At 54.1% G+C, this 15924-nt stretch overlaps 9 protein-coding genes across 9 annotated transcripts; 4 read left to right on the top strand and 5 right to left on the bottom strand.

The window, feature by feature from the left end:
* Nucleotides 1-58: 58 nt before the first annotated feature.
* Nucleotides 59-721, top strand: V1518DRAFT_406190 (uncharacterized protein; the record flags this gene model as incomplete). The annotated part of the gene is made up of 1 exon (XM_066901946.1): nucleotides 59-721. The coding sequence occupies one exon, from the start codon at nucleotides 59-61 to the stop codon at nucleotides 719-721; it is 663 nt and encodes a 220-aa protein (XP_066758710.1).
* Nucleotides 565-2725, bottom strand: V1518DRAFT_418624 (Sec34-like family-domain-containing protein). The gene is made up of 6 exons (XM_066904582.1): nucleotides 2113-2725; nucleotides 1725-2061; nucleotides 1301-1675; nucleotides 1163-1254; nucleotides 967-1112; nucleotides 565-916 (listed from the first exon to the last, which is right to left on the bottom strand). Exons 1-6 carry the CDS (start codon nucleotides 2313-2315, stop codon nucleotides 807-809), a joined length of 1263 nt encoding a protein of 420 aa, XP_066758709.1. The 5' UTR covers nucleotides 2316-2725; the 3' UTR covers nucleotides 565-806.
* On the top strand, nucleotides 2663-5318 carry V1518DRAFT_418617 (Gaa1-like protein). Its single transcript, XM_066904581.1, has 3 exons — nucleotides 2663-3146; nucleotides 3196-4207; nucleotides 4255-5318. The coding sequence occupies exons 1-3, from the start codon at nucleotides 2872-2874 to the stop codon at nucleotides 4882-4884; spliced, it is 1917 nt and encodes a 638-aa protein (XP_066758708.1). The 5' UTR covers nucleotides 2663-2871; the 3' UTR covers nucleotides 4885-5318.
* Nucleotides 4847-6633, bottom strand: V1518DRAFT_418616 (uncharacterized protein). The gene is made up of 2 exons (XM_066904580.1): nucleotides 6264-6633; nucleotides 4847-6213 (listed from the first exon to the last, which is right to left on the bottom strand). Exons 1-2 carry the CDS (start codon nucleotides 6519-6521, stop codon nucleotides 4945-4947), a joined length of 1527 nt encoding a protein of 508 aa, XP_066758707.1. The 5' UTR covers nucleotides 6522-6633; the 3' UTR covers nucleotides 4847-4944.
* A 2179-nt stretch (nucleotides 6634-8812) lies between these two features.
* Nucleotides 8813-9536, bottom strand: V1518DRAFT_406186 (uncharacterized protein; the record flags this gene model as incomplete). The annotated part of the gene is made up of 3 exons (XM_066901945.1): nucleotides 8813-8889; nucleotides 8943-9047; nucleotides 9104-9536. The coding sequence occupies 3 exons, from the start codon at nucleotides 9534-9536 to the stop codon at nucleotides 8813-8815; spliced, it is 615 nt and encodes a 204-aa protein (XP_066758706.1).
* Nucleotides 9537-9843: 307 nt separating this feature from the next.
* V1518DRAFT_418609 (cytochrome oxidase assembly protein-domain-containing protein) lies at nucleotides 9844-11528 on the top strand. The gene has a single exon (XM_066904579.1). The coding sequence runs from the start codon at nucleotides 9877-9879 to the stop codon at nucleotides 11464-11466; it is 1590 nt and encodes a 529-aa protein (XP_066758705.1). The 5' UTR covers nucleotides 9844-9876; the 3' UTR covers nucleotides 11467-11528.
* Nucleotides 11529-11968: 440 nt separating this feature from the next.
* On the top strand, nucleotides 11969-13091 carry V1518DRAFT_311159 (kinase-like domain-containing protein). Its single transcript, XM_066901118.1, has 2 exons — nucleotides 11969-12032; nucleotides 12086-13091. The coding sequence occupies exons 1-2, from the start codon at nucleotides 11987-11989 to the stop codon at nucleotides 13000-13002; spliced, it is 963 nt and encodes a 320-aa protein (XP_066758704.1). The 5' UTR covers nucleotides 11969-11986; the 3' UTR covers nucleotides 13003-13091.
* An 80-nt stretch (nucleotides 13092-13171) lies between these two features.
* Nucleotides 13172-15059, bottom strand: V1518DRAFT_418605 (uncharacterized protein). Its single transcript, XM_066904578.1, has 2 exons — nucleotides 14934-15059; nucleotides 13172-14873 (listed from the first exon to the last, which is right to left on the bottom strand). The coding sequence occupies exons 1-2, from the start codon at nucleotides 14947-14949 to the stop codon at nucleotides 13261-13263; spliced, it is 1629 nt and encodes a 542-aa protein (XP_066758703.1). The 5' UTR covers nucleotides 14950-15059; the 3' UTR covers nucleotides 13172-13260.
* V1518DRAFT_418603 (DNL zinc finger-domain-containing protein) lies at nucleotides 15060-15908 on the bottom strand. Its single transcript, XM_066904577.1, has one exon. The coding sequence runs from the start codon at nucleotides 15803-15805 to the stop codon at nucleotides 15242-15244; it is 564 nt and encodes a 187-aa protein (XP_066758702.1). The 5' UTR covers nucleotides 15806-15908; the 3' UTR covers nucleotides 15060-15241.
* Nucleotides 15909-15924: the final 16 nt, after the last annotated feature.

Below are 15924 nucleotides of genomic sequence, written 5' to 3'. Positions count from 1 at the left end.
ACCGCTCACGCTCATCACTGAGTGCTACGCAGTCTGTACTCACCGCCACACTCACAGAATGTCCGCAGACCTGGCGCTGTCGTCAGACACCCGCACGCCGCTCGTGCGCGCAGCCGCGTCGTCGCCGACAACACCCACGACCACGGCCACAACGGTCTCTTCCACGTCGAACTATAGTCCCGTCTCGGCTTTGGGCTCCGGTAGCACCACCCCGATATCCGCCTTCGCACCCGGCGACAACAACGACGACAACGACAACGACAACAACAACGACAACGACAACGACAACAACGAGGACTACAGTGATCTCCCCGACACGCCCGGCGAAATCCGCTCAGTCGCGGCTGATGGCACTGTCTCCGGCAGCAGCAGCAGCTACTTTCCGCCCCAATTTCAACCGCCGTCGCGACCAGAGTCGCGCTCGTCGACGCTCTCGGGGCTCTCTACCACTGCCGTTAAAGATGGCATCGAGGGCCGCCGCGTGCACCAGCACCATTCCGAAATGAAGAACCCCGCTGTATATGCGAAACAACACCACCACCACCGCCCCCATGGCAGCACCATCCCCATAAGCTCCACAGGCGACGTGCAGGACGCGCGCCCTTCTGGAAGCTCGCGGCCAGTTTCCGTGTCCTCGATCGCGTCGACCGCGAGCGACGACTCCGCGACAACCCCACTCCGGCAAGATCTAGAATCATATCTCCCTGTCGCGAGTACATGACCGCGCATACGCTCAGTTTCGCATAAATGCATAATATTCACACCCTATCGCTCTCATATTCAAGCCTACTCGTACATTTTGAACTTCATGAATACGCCTGCATCCGGAACACGAGCTTGACCTGTGCATCCTGCAGTGTCGACTGAAACAGTCGCCCAAAGTCAAGCTGCACACGGTCGAAATACCCTTCTTGGTCTGCGACCGTTAGCCCCATTCATTCAAGCCTACAAATCGCACCAACATACCCTCATCTTCATCGTCCTCGTTGTCGTGCATCGCGAGACCCTGTAGAAGCGAGCACAGCTCGTACAAAACCTCTGCCTTTTTTTCGTGGATAATTCGCGTCCGCAGCACGTCCTGAAGCGGCTCTGTCAAACTTTCCAACAGGTTACTGCTCTTGTCAGTACGCACACAATCCTTGAATCCAGTGTCGCAGCTCACTATATAACATCGTCGCCCTCCGAAAACAAGCTGTAAAACAGGTCGTACTCGTCGTAGCATATTGTTCTCATATATACTATACTTTGTCGGGCCTGTATATCATTAGCTTTGTCACCTAGCAACGCCCAACATTCCTACCAATTGCAGCAAGTCCGGCATCGTATTCCGCATATCCGCAATCCGTTTCGACACGATCGGGGAAATCAGCTTCCGCCGCGCATTAGTGTAAAACTTGTAGCAATCCCCGAGTAAGCTGACGTATTCCTCGTGCCCCTCGCAGCGCTGATGGATCTCAGAGGTGAGGTCGCGCAACAGCGGTGCGTCAACGCGGAATTTGGTGTACAGCAGCGCGGGCTGCGTGGTGTCGTTAAGGGCTTTGGCTGAGATGTGCGATTGCACGTCGTTCACGACATCGCGGATACTGTTCATGAAGTATGCGCGGATCAGGGTTAGCGCGCGCGTCATGCACTGGCGGAAGCGCATTTGGTAAATCTCGACACCCATGAACGTGGGCTAGCCCACGTTAGTACCCATCTTACACATATCATATCCTTATACTCACATGCTGCTCGGTGTACAAAATACACTGGTCTAACGCCTCGAGCATCTTTTTGTACCCATCCTGTGTCACGAAATCCGTACCGGGAGTATTTAACCGTCGCGTGAACTCCTCGAGTAAATTGAACGGTCGCAGGTTAGTCTCGATGTCGTCCGCGAGCTTTTCTAAGCGCGTTTGCTCAGATGAGATTGCATCGCACGCTTCCTGGAAGGTCATCGTCTGGCGTTTTACTGAATCAAAACCCGAATCGAGCGTATCGAGCAGCTCGAGGGTGTGTGCGGCCTGCGAGAGAAATTGCATGCACGACTCTAGGTGCGATTTAGTCGTGTCTCGTAGTTTCCTGGTCGCTGTCAGCCACAAATCCACAGGCGTCATCACAAAAAAAACGCACATGTACTCTCGGTCATCAGCCTCCTCGATATCCTTCTCCAGCGCCTCATACAACTCCGCGTACGCGAGCTCGCTGTCATCCCATCGGAGAATCTGTCTCCTATCCGCATTGGTAAACGGATACAGCATCGACTCCGCTTTCGCGCCATGATCTGAGACAATCGGACCCAGCTTATTCTGCTTCAACCGCGCCATGCTGGACATCGAGTTGGCGCGCCGAAGCGGGACAGTATACTCGGGTATCTCGTGCACATGGCGCGCGTCTTCCTCCACGACGTTACCGAGGCCGCCAGGGCCGCGTATATCGGTCTGCCCGCATCATCAGCATATTCCCCCCATCAAACATACATATACGAATACATACCTGTGAAACATGCTCGAGGGCGACATCCTGCAGGATCGACTTGCGGCGCCGCCGGAGCTTCTGCGGAGCAGGTTGCGGCGCGTAGTGGGACGGGTTGACGTGGTACGCCCATTCGTCGTACATTGTTGGTGTGCCTGCAAGCACCGGTTGGTGCTAGAGTCGCGAGGGTCAGTCGACGACGTCGCCAGATGGTGGCAGCGCCAATTGCGCGATCCGGAAGGCGGGAAGGGGATTAGTGATGAAGGAGTGCTGCTTCTGTGCTGCTGCGCGGCTCCCATCGTGCGGTTACCCGGGTCGAATTCCCCACCACGACTCCAGAGCCCCTCTCTTTCACACATTGCCTTCTACATCGCTCGTGTCCCTCGCCTCCTCCTCCGAGGACACACCCGGCATGCAATGTCTCTCATAACCACCTACTGCCGCCGTCTTTTCCTCAACTATGGCGCCAACGTATACGTGCTCTTCCTGCAATGGCTTCCCTTCCTTCTCGTCGTCGCTGGTATCGGCTGGCTCTGTGTGCTCCCCATGGAAGGCCAGTCCCGCCGAACGTATATCTCCGAGAATGCGCTGCTACCAGGACAGGCATTGAATTATTTTCAGGGGTCTGAGGAGAACATCGTGCGGGCGTACAGAGAGGAGATGCGGTTGCTTGCCAACGCTTCTGAATACGAGTATGTGGCCACTGTCGATGTACCACTGAGCAAGGCTGACATGATCCAGACGGTCTCGCGAGATGCAGCAATGGATAGCCGATGCGGGATATAAAAGCGCAATCCATAACTGGACCTTCTCCCACGGCGCCGACGACATCAAATCAGGCGCAAACGTGTACGGTGTGCTTCGCGCGCCGCGGGGCGACACCACCGAATCTATGATCCTGTGTGCGCCATTCCTGAACCGCGACGGCGTTACTAACGAGGGTGGGATTGCTATCGCGATCGCGCTTGCGCGGTACTTTGCGCGCTGGTCGGTCTGGTCGAAAGATATCATCCTACTTATCCCATCCGACACCAGTTTTGGGCTCACGCGGTGGGTCGAAGATTATCATTACTCGTCAATGACGGTGCCTAGCGGCTTGATACAGGGCGGGATTGTGCTCGACTTTCCTGGCAGTGGAGGCAGGTTTGAGAAGCTTGAGATCCTGTACGAGGGCATGAATGGACAGCTGCCAAATTTAGATTTGATCAACACGCTCGTGGTTATATGCGGACATATGGGAATCAAAGTTGTCGTGCAGAATATAGATTCCGATGAGGATAACTACCATAACCGCGCAATGACGCTGTTTTCCGGGCTCTCGCACCAAGCGTTCTCCGGATTGCATTCCCCTGGCGCGGGAAATGAGGTGTTGACAAGTTGGCGTATCGACGCGATCACTCTCGCAGCACGCACATCGGAAGACGGTTTCGGGCCATACGACCAGATGGCCTTTGGCCGCCTCGCTGAGTCGGCCATGCGGTCGATCAACAACCTACTCGAACATTTCCACCAGTCATTCTTTTTCTACTTGTTGCTCTCGACGCGCAGGTTTGTGAGTATCGGGACGTATTTGCCGTCAGCTATGTTTATTGGTGCGAGTTTTACGATTTCAGGAATCGCGTCGTGGATGCGTGCGACAAGGAGCGTTGGCGGCGAGTCGCTTGTGGAATCATTTGCCGCGTTTGGATTGTTTGTGTGTATCGTGTTCTCCTCAATCGCCTTGTTCGGCGTCGTCGCGAATGTGCCATCATCAGTGCGTTTCTCTCTCTTTCTTCTCGGTGACAACGCTAACCATAATAGCAACTCCTCCCCACCGTAGCTGCAATCAGCGCAATCACCACCTTCGCGCCGACAGTCTTCCTCACAACGTGCGCCAAACGTGCTTCGTACCTCGAAAAACTTCGCTCATACTTGATGATCTACGCAGGCTTGTTTCTCACGACTCTGAGCACCATTAACTTCTCCCTCGCGGTCGTGTATGGCTTGTTATTTGCGCCGATACAGTTCTTTGTGTGCCAATCGTCGGTGCCGCAGTCGGGACTGAAATTTACGATTGGTCGGACATGCACAATTCTTGCACTGACGGCATCATGTCCGTGGTTGTGTTTCTTGGTATACTACGTTCTCTTCGTGCACGGGCAGTACCTCCGCACATTCCCTCCAAGCCTCGCCGACCTCAATTCTCTCATCGCAAACTTCTCGGCTGCCGAGCTTGGCAATTTCATGTACGACGTGGTGTGGAACTGGAGAGCGCTAGGAGTATGGGGCTTCGTGCCCGTGCTGTTCACGGTGTGGTTGCCGATGTGGGTGGGAGCGTGCGCGATTGGCTGTACGCGGGTCGAGGATGGCGTTGCTAGTGCAGTGAACGCCAAAGGGACGAAAAAAGTTATTGCAACTAAAATTCCAACGGATAACTCGACTAGTACTTGATTTGATATAGATTTCTATGTTACAAAAATGCTGTCTATTTACAAATATGCGAGTGTGAGCTTACGAAATAACCTCTAACATATCCTTCTGCGTGACAAACTTCTCCCGCACCTTGCCCAATACGCGCCCGCGTTCGCGCTCCGCTGCGTCGATTTTCAGCCAATCTCCCCAACCGACGATTCTCCACGACAACGCATTTCCGAGCTCAGCTCGTACCCCTTCCCACCCGTCACGTTGCCGTCGCGATGACGACCCAATTTTGCCTGCTTCGAAATCTTCAATCACACTAGCTGCAGTTTCAAATGCGTCGTACATGGTCTCCGCAATCACGCCGGTTGGACCTCGCTTGATCCATCCGGATGCATACAGACCAATTACCTCCCGGTTGTCTGAGGCGGCGACGTGGCCGCCCCCTTGGATGAGATGGTTTACAGCCGAATCGTAGAAGTCCTCAAGACCGGCTAGTGGGTGTGTTTGGTAGCCTATGCTCAGGAAATAGTTATCGCAATCGTAACGCTCCGCGATTCCAGTTGCACGCGCGCGGGTATCTTTCACACAGGCTTCGCCCTGAAGCGCCATGACGTCAAATGTCGCGCCGGCTATATACCCATTTAACCTGTGATCTTCCTCAACTGATAGCGGCGACCGAAGGAAATCGAACGAGAATGTCTTAGCGGCGGATGTGTAAGGCGTCGGTGAGCCTTTTTGAAGGAGCTGCACCAGTCGCTTGGTCGCGCGGGGAAGAGCTTTCGCGTCCGAAAGTAACGGTGCCATTAAGTCGTCGGGGGGCGGGATAAAACCGACACCAGGAAGCGTCATAAGTTCACGGACTTCCTTGTTTGTGAACGACGCCTGTGCTGGACCGCGTCGTCCTACGATGTGCACGTTGGTGACTTTACTCTCCGATAATCGTGCAATAGCCGCTTCCGTGATATCCGTTTTGCGTAGATCGTTCACATTTGTCAATAATATACGTGCAACATCAAGTGCGACGTTACCGTGTCCCACAACAACAGCTTGCCCACTTCCCCTTGCGAGGTCAAAGTCAAGGTCCTGAAACTCGGGATGTCCGTTATACCAACCTACAAACTCTCGTGCCGAATGCACGCCGCGGAGAGCGAGATTTGTGATAGATCCCGACATGTCTTTGTCGGAATCGGCGCCGTATGCGAGAATGACTGCGTCGTAGTGCTTCTGGAGCAGGGCGAGAGGAATGTAGTTGCTTGTGAACGAGGAGAACGAACACGACACGGCAGCTCCAATCGCGGTGTTGCCAATGAATCTGAAGTACCGCGACTGTGCAACCTCCTCGAACTTCTCTTCACAATTCTGTTCTTATGTCAGTCACCGCTCGCTTGACTTTTGTAGCTGAAACAAACCTTGACCTCGGGATGATCCGGCGCAACTCCAAACCGTGCTAGTCCAAAAGGAACAGGTAGCTTCTCGTACATATCCATCGTGACCGACCCGTCGGGGAACCGGTCAAGGATCTTGTACGCTGTGTAGAACCCCGCAGGCCCGGAGCCAACTACTGCGACCCGTAGCGTTGGGGTGCTTGCAGTTCCAGCACTATACCATCTTGCGCACCAGCTGCGAGTAGGGATGCGCACAGCAGTACGATGGAGATAGCGAATCATGGCGTATGCCGTGTTCACGATACTGTAAGTGGTTGAAAGTGCGGAAGTGCAATAAAGTTTAGAGGTGAGCACGTGATAAATGACAGTACACTGTTTACTCAACGCGTCGTCTTCAGAAAGCACAGGCTGTGCAGGCGGATGGTTCGCGGCGCGGTGCTGTTTGACTACAGTACTACTGGGGCCACTTGATGCTCCGCGCGTACCCCAAATCCGCAATCCGGTAATCGTCTCTGTTTCCTTGGGGTAAATGGCAAAGGAATCTGTTCTCTGACAGGAATCAGGAAGGAGGATGAGACCATATCCAATCCACATATTCTCGGACAACCCCATATTTTGTATGGCATGAGTCAGTAGACGTTGTAGTAACTTTATCTTGCCATAATGTTTACGTGCGTTCCAATAATAATGCGATAGTACGGTGAGTCTATTCAAGTATCTTCAATGTGTCTGGAGTGGCTGGCTTGTGAGGCTATGAGGGACCTGCCGAGCGTAGGATGTACTTCACTTGATTTAGGTACATTAGAAGTCTGTCATTGTGGTATAGCGCAGTAAGATGCAGTAGCAAAAGGTGCTTGAGCTTTGAGGAGATCCTATAGGGGACTACATAAATGGTGTCTTGATTGATCGAATTTTGAATGATTCAGCTGAGGTGAGTGTGCGAACAGCGGAATAACACACGCTCGTTACTGGATGGGCCTTTAATTTAACGGACACAGGCATGGAATACAGATATCCTTTATAAATTGAGAGGAAGTGTAGGAAACAAAATCTCTATCCTGTGTAAGTGCAACAGCAGATGGGTATTTGGTATTGTCTGTATCCGACCTACATGGGAAAATTCGTAAGTACTGCATAATGACAAATACGTCTGTATCCTATCTACATACACATGAGGTGTTTACGGTTCAAGAGATACGCTTCAGCATTTCCTTCTGTTTAACATACATCTTGCGCACATCGTTCAATGCATGCCCGCACTCCCGTTTCATAGCATTGATTTTCAGCCAATCAGCCAGCTTCCGACTTTTCGCGACAACGCCAGTCCAAGCTCTCCTTGGGACCATAGAGTACCCGAGGGTTGATGGCGGGCGTGCCTGGTAGCCGATGTTACAGAACTAGTTGTCGTATTCCTAAAGCTCAGTGGTACCAGTTACACTTGCGTGTATATTTTGAATAAGGGTCGCCACCAAGCTCCATCGCATTGAATGATGCATTGCTTGTATACCCCTTCGACTTGGAGCCTTCCTCAGTGGACACCAGTGCTCGAGAAACTCGAGTGAGAAAGTTTTGATAGCGGATGTGTACGACGTCGGTAAGCCTATTTGCCAAGCCGCACCAGTCGCTTTTTTGGTAGCTGTATGTCTTTCGTGGTGTAATACTGCTATAATGTCCTCTGAGGGAGAGATGAAGCCCACCTTGGCATGTCCGAGCCGCGCGCATCGTCGGACGATCCGCGCATTGGTGAATTTTGTCTGACAATCATGCAAGAGCTTGTTCGTGATATAGGTTTTCCATGAATGACTCGTATGACTCGTATCCGCAATCAATATTCCGTCTTTGTATGATGTAGTAAATACAACAGTGCGCACCCGATGCGGATGAGGGTGGGTACAATTTCACGATGCAGGCGGATCATGGCGTGCCGTGAACTCACGATGCTAACAGCGGTTTGACGTTGGTAGTACGGAGGCACGATAAGGCTTAGCGGCGAGCGAGCACGTGATGCGGCTTAGTAGAGCGCGCCGTTTCCACTCTCGAGGCCGGTCGAAGCGCGCACCCTGCAGCAGCGCCATCGCAACCGATGGAATTAACCGGGTGGTTTGGGCGCTGCATGCACTGGTCGCCAGCATGCCGCGCTTCCACGACTTCACGATGGCGGTGGGCACGGTCAACTGATCGCCGACAGCGCACTGCTCAGCTGCCAAATTCACGAGGCAGATTAGGCGCGCGCTTAATATCCCTCACCACTGCGGAACTGATAACCGCCTGCATTCTGCTACATCCAGTAATACCGCAACAGCAAATAGCCTCATTTCAACCAGTTGTAAGTTATATTCCGACCGAAATACATATATCGTAGAGTGTGTGCGTGGCCCCGTACGCACTTTCAGGTAAAGTGGACGCACTGCCATACGAAATTGAGAGCACAATATCCAGTGAAAACGCCATGATCATGATAAAAGAAAGTTCGGAGTATGTCATAGCAATGAAAAGGATAAAAGGAGAGATAGCAAAAAGTCATAAACGTCATAAAGGAGGGTGTCGCTGCGGCAGAGGCAACTGCCGCGTGCTTACTCGAGCACAGGCGAGTTTTCGGGGGAGGAGAAGGTGGAAACGGAGGGCGAAAGGGCGATAGTCTTGGTGTCGACTGGAGAACATATTAGTTGTTTGTTCAGCGGAGCGGGGAGAGAAGATGCGTACTTGAGTGATTTGAAAGAACGCGGACATATTTTGCCACAAATGCTTCAGCGCGCTGTACTTTGATTCGGAGAGCAGTCGACGAATCGTGGATGCATGGTGGTCCGCCTAAACAGATGTAAGCAACAGAATGATAAATAATCAAACGATCAAAAGTCACGCACAATATTTGGGGTGGACGATGTCAGCATCACCGTCGGCTTTTTCACGCTCAATAGCACGATCAAGCTCAGCCCGCGCACTTGCATAGATCATCATGCTTTCCCGAAACAACCGCTTGAGATGATCAATCTGCGCCTGCGTGAGCTTCTTATCGCTGTATCCTTGCGCAGTCGGTGCAGGCGGCGGAGTCGCAGCGGCAGCAGCGGCAGCCCGGCGTGCCGCGGAGTGGAAGCCATTCAGACCGTTACTGGGAATGTTGCTATTTGGCTGCGCCTGCAGGGCCTTGCCGGCGTTGAGCGAGCGGCGGTCACTTGGGGCCCATTGCGAGCGGCCTGGTGGGGCTGTGACAGCGGCGGCACCGCGGTGATGGTGGGAGGAGCGGAGGTGTGACGTAAAGAGGGACGATGGGGTGGAGGAGTAATCGTGAAAGTGCATCCGCGCCGGAGAAAAGGGTGAGGGGGGCGGGATGAGAGAGGAGGGGGCGGTGAGGGGAGGAGAGAGAGGGGCCGGCTGGCTGTGACCGCGAGAGAAGAGAAATCAGCGGTCAGCGGCAAACTGCGGGGAACGAAATGGGATGGGGCCCTGAAACTCTAAATTGGCGAGAGGTGGCGGTAATGTGGCAAAGCATTGTGGCGATGAGCGCCGCAACTGGCGCGGCGCATCTGTGCACGCGCCGCGCGCGAGTTATGCTAGCATTTTGGGCGAGTGGTCTGCCTTCTTTTTCTGCTTAACACAATCCGGACTCCGCGACACCAGACCACCGCTAACCTTCAGGATGTCGCGCAAGCTGGCGCGGCCAGCGCTGTTTTTCCTGCATAACTCTTCCGTCAAGTCATGTCTCCCGTGCGAGCTCAAGTCGCTACTCACTGTGCGCCCGCCTCCGTCGCGGAGCACGCGCAGCAGCTCCCTGCTTCCGTTCGACCTTGCTGGCATGCTCCGCAGTCGCACTGCAGGACTTCCGATGTTCTTGTCGCGGAGTAGTGGCAGCAGCGGCAGTGGTAGAGAAATGTCGACACTTGCGCGGCGACTGCATGTGTACACGCGCGTGCCGTCGCCTTCACTTGCAACAGGAACGCGAGTTTTTTCAGCGACCGCTAGAGCCCCCGAGGCCGAGAAGCAGCTTGGCGAGTTTGCATTCATGCTAGAACCAAAGCGCGTTCTCACCGAGCGCAGCGTCGGAATCTGGCTTGTCATATCCGGCGCCCTCGTGTTTGGCATCGTCGTCATCGGGGGGTTGACCCGCCTAACTGAGTCAGGGCTGTCAATCACTGAGTGGAAGCCCGTCACCGGCATGATCCCGCCGCTGAGCACCTCCGACTGGGAGACAGAATTCGAAAAGTATAAACAGTCGCCAGAATACAAACTGCTCAACTCGAACATGACTCTGTCGGAGTTTAAGTTTATCTTTTTCATGGAGTGGTCGCATCGTCTTTGGGGACGAGCAATTGGACTGTTTTTGGTTATTCCAGGCGCATATTTCATTTTCCGTGGGAGAACGAGTGCGCGTGTTACGCGGAGGATTTTGGGCATTGCAGGATTGGTTGGTTTTCAGGGTTTCATTGGTTGGTGGATGGTCAAGTCTGGTCTCAGCGATCACTTCCTCGACGAGGGCGTCGACGGAAAGTACAAGGACAATCATCCCCGTGTGTCGCAGTACCGATTGGCTGCCCATCTTGGACTTGCGTTTATCGTTTACCTAAGTATGCTCTGGACTGGTCTTGAAGTGTTGAAGGAAGCACGTTTCGCGAAGGATCCCAAATTCGCGGTGGAGACGATTGCTCAGCTAAGAAACCCGCGGCTGCGGTTTTACAAGTTCGCAGCAGTTGCGTTGTTGGGTCTGGTTTTCACCACCGCAATGTCGGGTGCGTTTGTCGCCGGCCTTGACGCAGGCTTGATCTACAACGAATTCCCCTTCATGGGCGAAGGCCTGATACCACCGAAGGCGGATTTGTTCACGACGTTCTACACACGCAAGGCAGACGACTCGGACCTCATCTGGCGCAACATGCTGGAGAACCCGGTCACTGTGCAACTTACCCACCGCATCTTCGCCACGACTTCCTTCACGGCGATCGTGCTCTTCCACATCTACTCCACCAAACTAAACAAGGCGAACCTGTTGCCCAGAGCCGTATTCCGCGCATCACACGGCGTGATCGGGCTGGTTGCGCTGCAGGTCACGCTTGGCATCACCACCTTGCTGTACCTTGTTCCCGTGCCGCTTGCAGCGGCGCATCAGGCGGGAAGTCTTGCGCTGTTAACGGAGGTGTTGGTGCTGTGTATGCGGCTGCGGCGGCCGCGGGCCACCATAGCGACGTTGTTGCGCAGCGCATCGTCTGCAACGGCCGGCAAGAAGCGGTTGTAAGAAACCATTAGTTTTTGTATGATAGACCAACCCAGTTCAGGAAATGTACATAGCTGCTCTTACTGAAAACGCGTCGCAGCGCGTTCGAGACGCGCTGCGGGGAGTGCTCCTGCGCCGCGTGCGGCGGTGGCGGTGCGTACGGCGTGGCACGGCACAGGCTGGCCTTAATAGGGCGAGGTGTAAACAAAGGGGTTAGCACTCGTGTGTTTTGGTGTTGTTCTCTGTCCCAAGTGAGCCTCAATTCTGCCCTCACCAAAACCGCATTGACGACGTGCGCACAACGTCGCTAGGAACACTACAACCAGCTATCGCAATACGCAGATCTACGCGTGTTTTCGCTACTTGTTGACTAGTGTCTCTTGTTGTATTTGGTTCCCCTTGTCGCGTCCCGCTGCCGTACCACACCGAGGCTTTTCTTTGTGAGCAGTCACCCCTCTCTGCGACACAGGTGCGCGAAGAATCGCAAGCTGACCACGACAGACAACCAACCACAGCGCATATTGCATAGCTCGTAACCCAGATGGTCGAATTATCAGACTTCCAGAAGCTGGAAAAGATCGGCGAGGGTACTGTCCCCACTCACTCCCGTCCCTTTCGCCAACCAAGCTAACGCGTGCAGGTACTTACGGTGTAGTCTATAAAGCGCGCGACACGCTGCACAATAATCGTGTCGTCGCGCTGAAGAAGATCCGTTTAGAAGCCGAGGACGAAGGCGTGCCCTCGACTGCCATCCGCGAGATCTCGCTGCTGCGCGAGCTGCGCAACGAGAACATTGTGGAGCTGCTCAACATCGTGCACGCAGACAACCACAAGCTCTACCTCGTGTTTGAGTTCCTTGACCTCGACCTGAAAAAGTACATGGAGGCTATCCCGCGGAACGTGAGTCTCGGCGAGGCTATGATCAAGAAGTTCATGTCGCAGCTTGTCGCGGGAACGAACTACTGCCACGCACACCGCATCCTGCACCGAGATTTGAAGCCGCAGAATCTGTTGATCAACAAGGAAGGAAACCTGAAGCTTGCGGACTTTGGTCTCGCACGCTCGTTTGGCGTGCCGTTGCGCGTGTACACGCACGAGGTTGTTACGCTATGGTACCGCGCGCCCGAGATCCTGCTGGGCGGGCGCCAGTACTCGACCGGTGTGGACATCTGGTCGATCGGTTGTATCTTTGCAGAAATGGTCACCCGCAAGCCACTGCTTCCCGGTGACTCCGAAATCGACGAAATCTTCCAAATCTTCCGGCTGCTCGGCACACCCGACGAGGACTGCTGGCCCGGCGTGTCGCTACTGCCAGATTTCAAGACAACCTTCCCGCAGTGGAGTAGGAAGGATCTGGCAAGCCAGGTCAAGCTTGATCCCGAAGGAATCGATCTGCTGGAGTCGTTTTTATTGTACGACCCATCTACTCGGATTTCCGCAAAGCGCGCGCTTAAGCACCCGTATTTTGTCGGCCGACAGGCTGAGGAAGAACCCAAGTACCCGTCGCAATTCCTGACGCAGAACCTCGTTGCCAAGAATGTCGAGACCCGGGCATAGGTGCTTGTGTGTTATTTCTTCCATATTTTCTACCAAAAGCATTATGTGCTCTCTAGGTCTTTTATATCAGTTACGGCCCTGGTAGCGGTGGTTATGCGTACCATGGGGTGTGTTATGTTTGCTACTTGACGCGTTTTAGTTGTTTTGCCGTGAGTAGACAGATTTGTGGGTGTTTAGTTATACCAATTTTATGATGAACCGCAACATATAATAACTTTGTGAACAAATAGAAACGCCGTAGTACTCCCACATATTCGCTTATTTGTTTGATTTGAACATTCCCTTAAAGGAGAGCCGTTTGTGGTCATGTACATCGGCAGAGCTGACACGCTCCTTCGATTCGGGAACCTTCAGAGCCGGCCGCAGCATTTCTGACGTCTTGCGCTCGTTTGCGTACCACTCGTACAGGTTCTTGATTTGCTCTTGCTGCTGCTCGCGTACTTTGTACTCCTCATCTTGTAGCTGCTTCGCTAGATCGAGGTCAGATGCGGTATCGACGAAGCTTGACGAGCTGCTCCCTAGGCCAGCGGCGCGCTTGTCCTCTTCATCCTGAAGCTTGCGCGCTAGCTCTTCGTCGTTTAGCCGTGCCTGGTCGAGTTCATACTGGCGTTCCATGCTGCGGCGGAAGCCGTCGTGGCCGCGATCTTGCGGATCGAGATGGCCTGGCAGGTCAAGAGACGGCAGCACGTCAGCTGCTTTTTTTAGGCGCGGTACGGGAGTGGGTATAGGAGCGGCGATGTTTTCATTCAGGTTGAATGTTGCTGAGAGGGGTCGCGCAATGGTTCCGGCGGCAGAAGTAATGAAGCTAGCGGCTGCCGAAGGCGAATGCGATGCGGATCTACGTCGGACGTTGTTGTTGATGGGCGCGAGCCGTTTCAAGGTGTTTTTGTACTGTGTTTCCTCGTAGTGCAATGTTGTAAGTGTTGTGTAGAGGTTGAAGACGGAGAGAACGAGGACAGTGTCGAACCCGCGACGGTCGACGATGTGGAGCTTGCGGATATCAGTTTCGTTGAGAATGAGTTCGTTCGCGTGGGATTTGTCAGGATTATGCTTTGCGTAGTCGATGTCTTCTTCGGTCATGTGCTTCCACAGCGCGTCGAGGTGGTTAAAGTTCATGATTGCGAGGATCTTGTGTCTGCTTTGGTTGTTTGAGTTGCTGTCCACGTGAATCAAGCCGGCTGATAGCTTGATCGGGAATCCCTGCTTGTTGCACTGCGGGTTGATGTTGATCCAGCGGAACATGTGCTTCTTGGGCGCAATCATGGCTATTGGCGCTCTGCTGTCGAACGCGCGTGCGGAGGGGTCTGCGACGGGCTGTGAGACGAAGGTCATGGTGACGCCAACTTTGGAAATTTTTTCTTGGAATTTTGGCGGGGGAATGACGACGGTGGTGGGCGACGGGAGGGATGGAGTCGGCACGGTGAATGGTACCTTCACCGTCGGGTTGTAGAGTATGATGCCACCCATGTATGTAGTCAGGGGAGATTGGTAGTGCTGCCTCTGTTGCGGTTGTTGTTGTTGTTGTTGTTGTTGTTGTTGTTGTTGTTGTTGTTGTTGTTGTTGTTGTTGTTGCTGTGACGGTTGTGGTTGCTGCGGTTGCTGCAAGAGCTGCGGTGGTAGAGGTTGTACCACTGCCGACGTACCATTGGGCGTACTGCCATTGGAAAGCCAGTCGGTGTACTTTCGAACAAAGTACTTCGCAAGGATATTTGTATCCGACGTCGGGTCAACAAGATACGGCACGCCGCCATTCGCGCGCTCAGCTTCGCCAGGGATGATGATACTGTACTCGTGAATGTAGGCGAACTTGTTGTACGGGTCGACGTAGGACACCGCGATGACGCCGGGCTTCGTTTGTGCGTACGAGAACTCTGTGGTGGGTTAGTCAAGGCAAAGCACGCGCGGGAGGAACAAGACATAAGGGTATTCACTGTGACTATCCGCCATGGTGATGAGCAGGCAAATGCGATACAGAAGTACAGGGGGCAGACGGCAATGGGAGTGTATTATATGGGCGGCGTACGGTGACGTTCAACAAAGCGGAAGCAGTGGGCGGCGTGGACGGCGGTCAGGCGCGTGGCGCAGCCGTAGCTGCAAGAGAGTGTACGCTCGACGCGGTTTAGCGCCGGTGGCGCAGGTCCCCTGGTTCCTAGGTTGAGCATCTGAGCCGCAGTCACGGCGCACGGCGATGGAGAAGTATATGGGGGATTATGTACAAGAGAGATATATACACAGCGCACTACGCTGAGTCTTTCGCGTCGTCATGCGGCAGCGCGACAGGCTCATCTGAAGGTGTAAACTCGAGAGTATCCGCACGTTGCTCGCGCGCGACGCCGCGCGTGATCTTCTCGCCGGTACGCGCGAGGATGTCTTCGACCGTGACGCGGGTGTCGGAGAAGATCTTGAGGTGGTCGGCGATGAGATGGCGCGAGTGGCAGGATGGGCACTTGATGAGCACGGTACCAGTCTTGTAGGCCTGCTGGGACATAAGATGTGTCGAGCGCGTCATGCACTGCTTGCATGTGAAGGTGATGCTGTAGGTCGGTACGGGCTCAGGAGGAAGTTCGCCATGGGAGTGAGAATGTGAGTGCGAGTGTGAATGTGAATGTGATGAATGTGAGTGCGAGTGAGTGTGCGAGGGGTCATTGCAGGTGCCGTCGTCGTTGTGGTCTGTCGCGAAGAGGCGTTGTTGAAGCGGCTGCGGCAGCGGCAGTAGTCGTGGTAGCTGCTGCCACAGTAGCGGCCGCGACGAGACGACGGTACGGATATTGCGGAGGGTGAGTGAAGCCGCGCGGAGGGACATGGCGTGGTCGCGTCGGTGAAGTGCAAGACGAACCGGAACGTGGCGGGATGTATGGACATCGCCTCTTTCGTCGCTCTTCCAGGCAGGCTCAAGGTTAGGGTGGGCGCATGCGGCTGCGA

The sequence above is a fragment of the Limtongia smithiae genome (assembly GCF_038497785.1).
Source record: "Limtongia smithiae strain NRRL Y-17922 unplaced genomic scaffold V1518scaffold_8, whole genome shotgun sequence".
In the NCBI taxonomy this organism is placed as follows: domain Eukaryota; kingdom Fungi; phylum Ascomycota; class Lipomycetes; order Lipomycetales; family Lipomycetaceae; genus Limtongia; species Limtongia smithiae.
The sequence above is the reverse complement of the archived record's forward strand: the minus strand, read 5'-3'. Positions and strand labels throughout refer to the sequence as shown.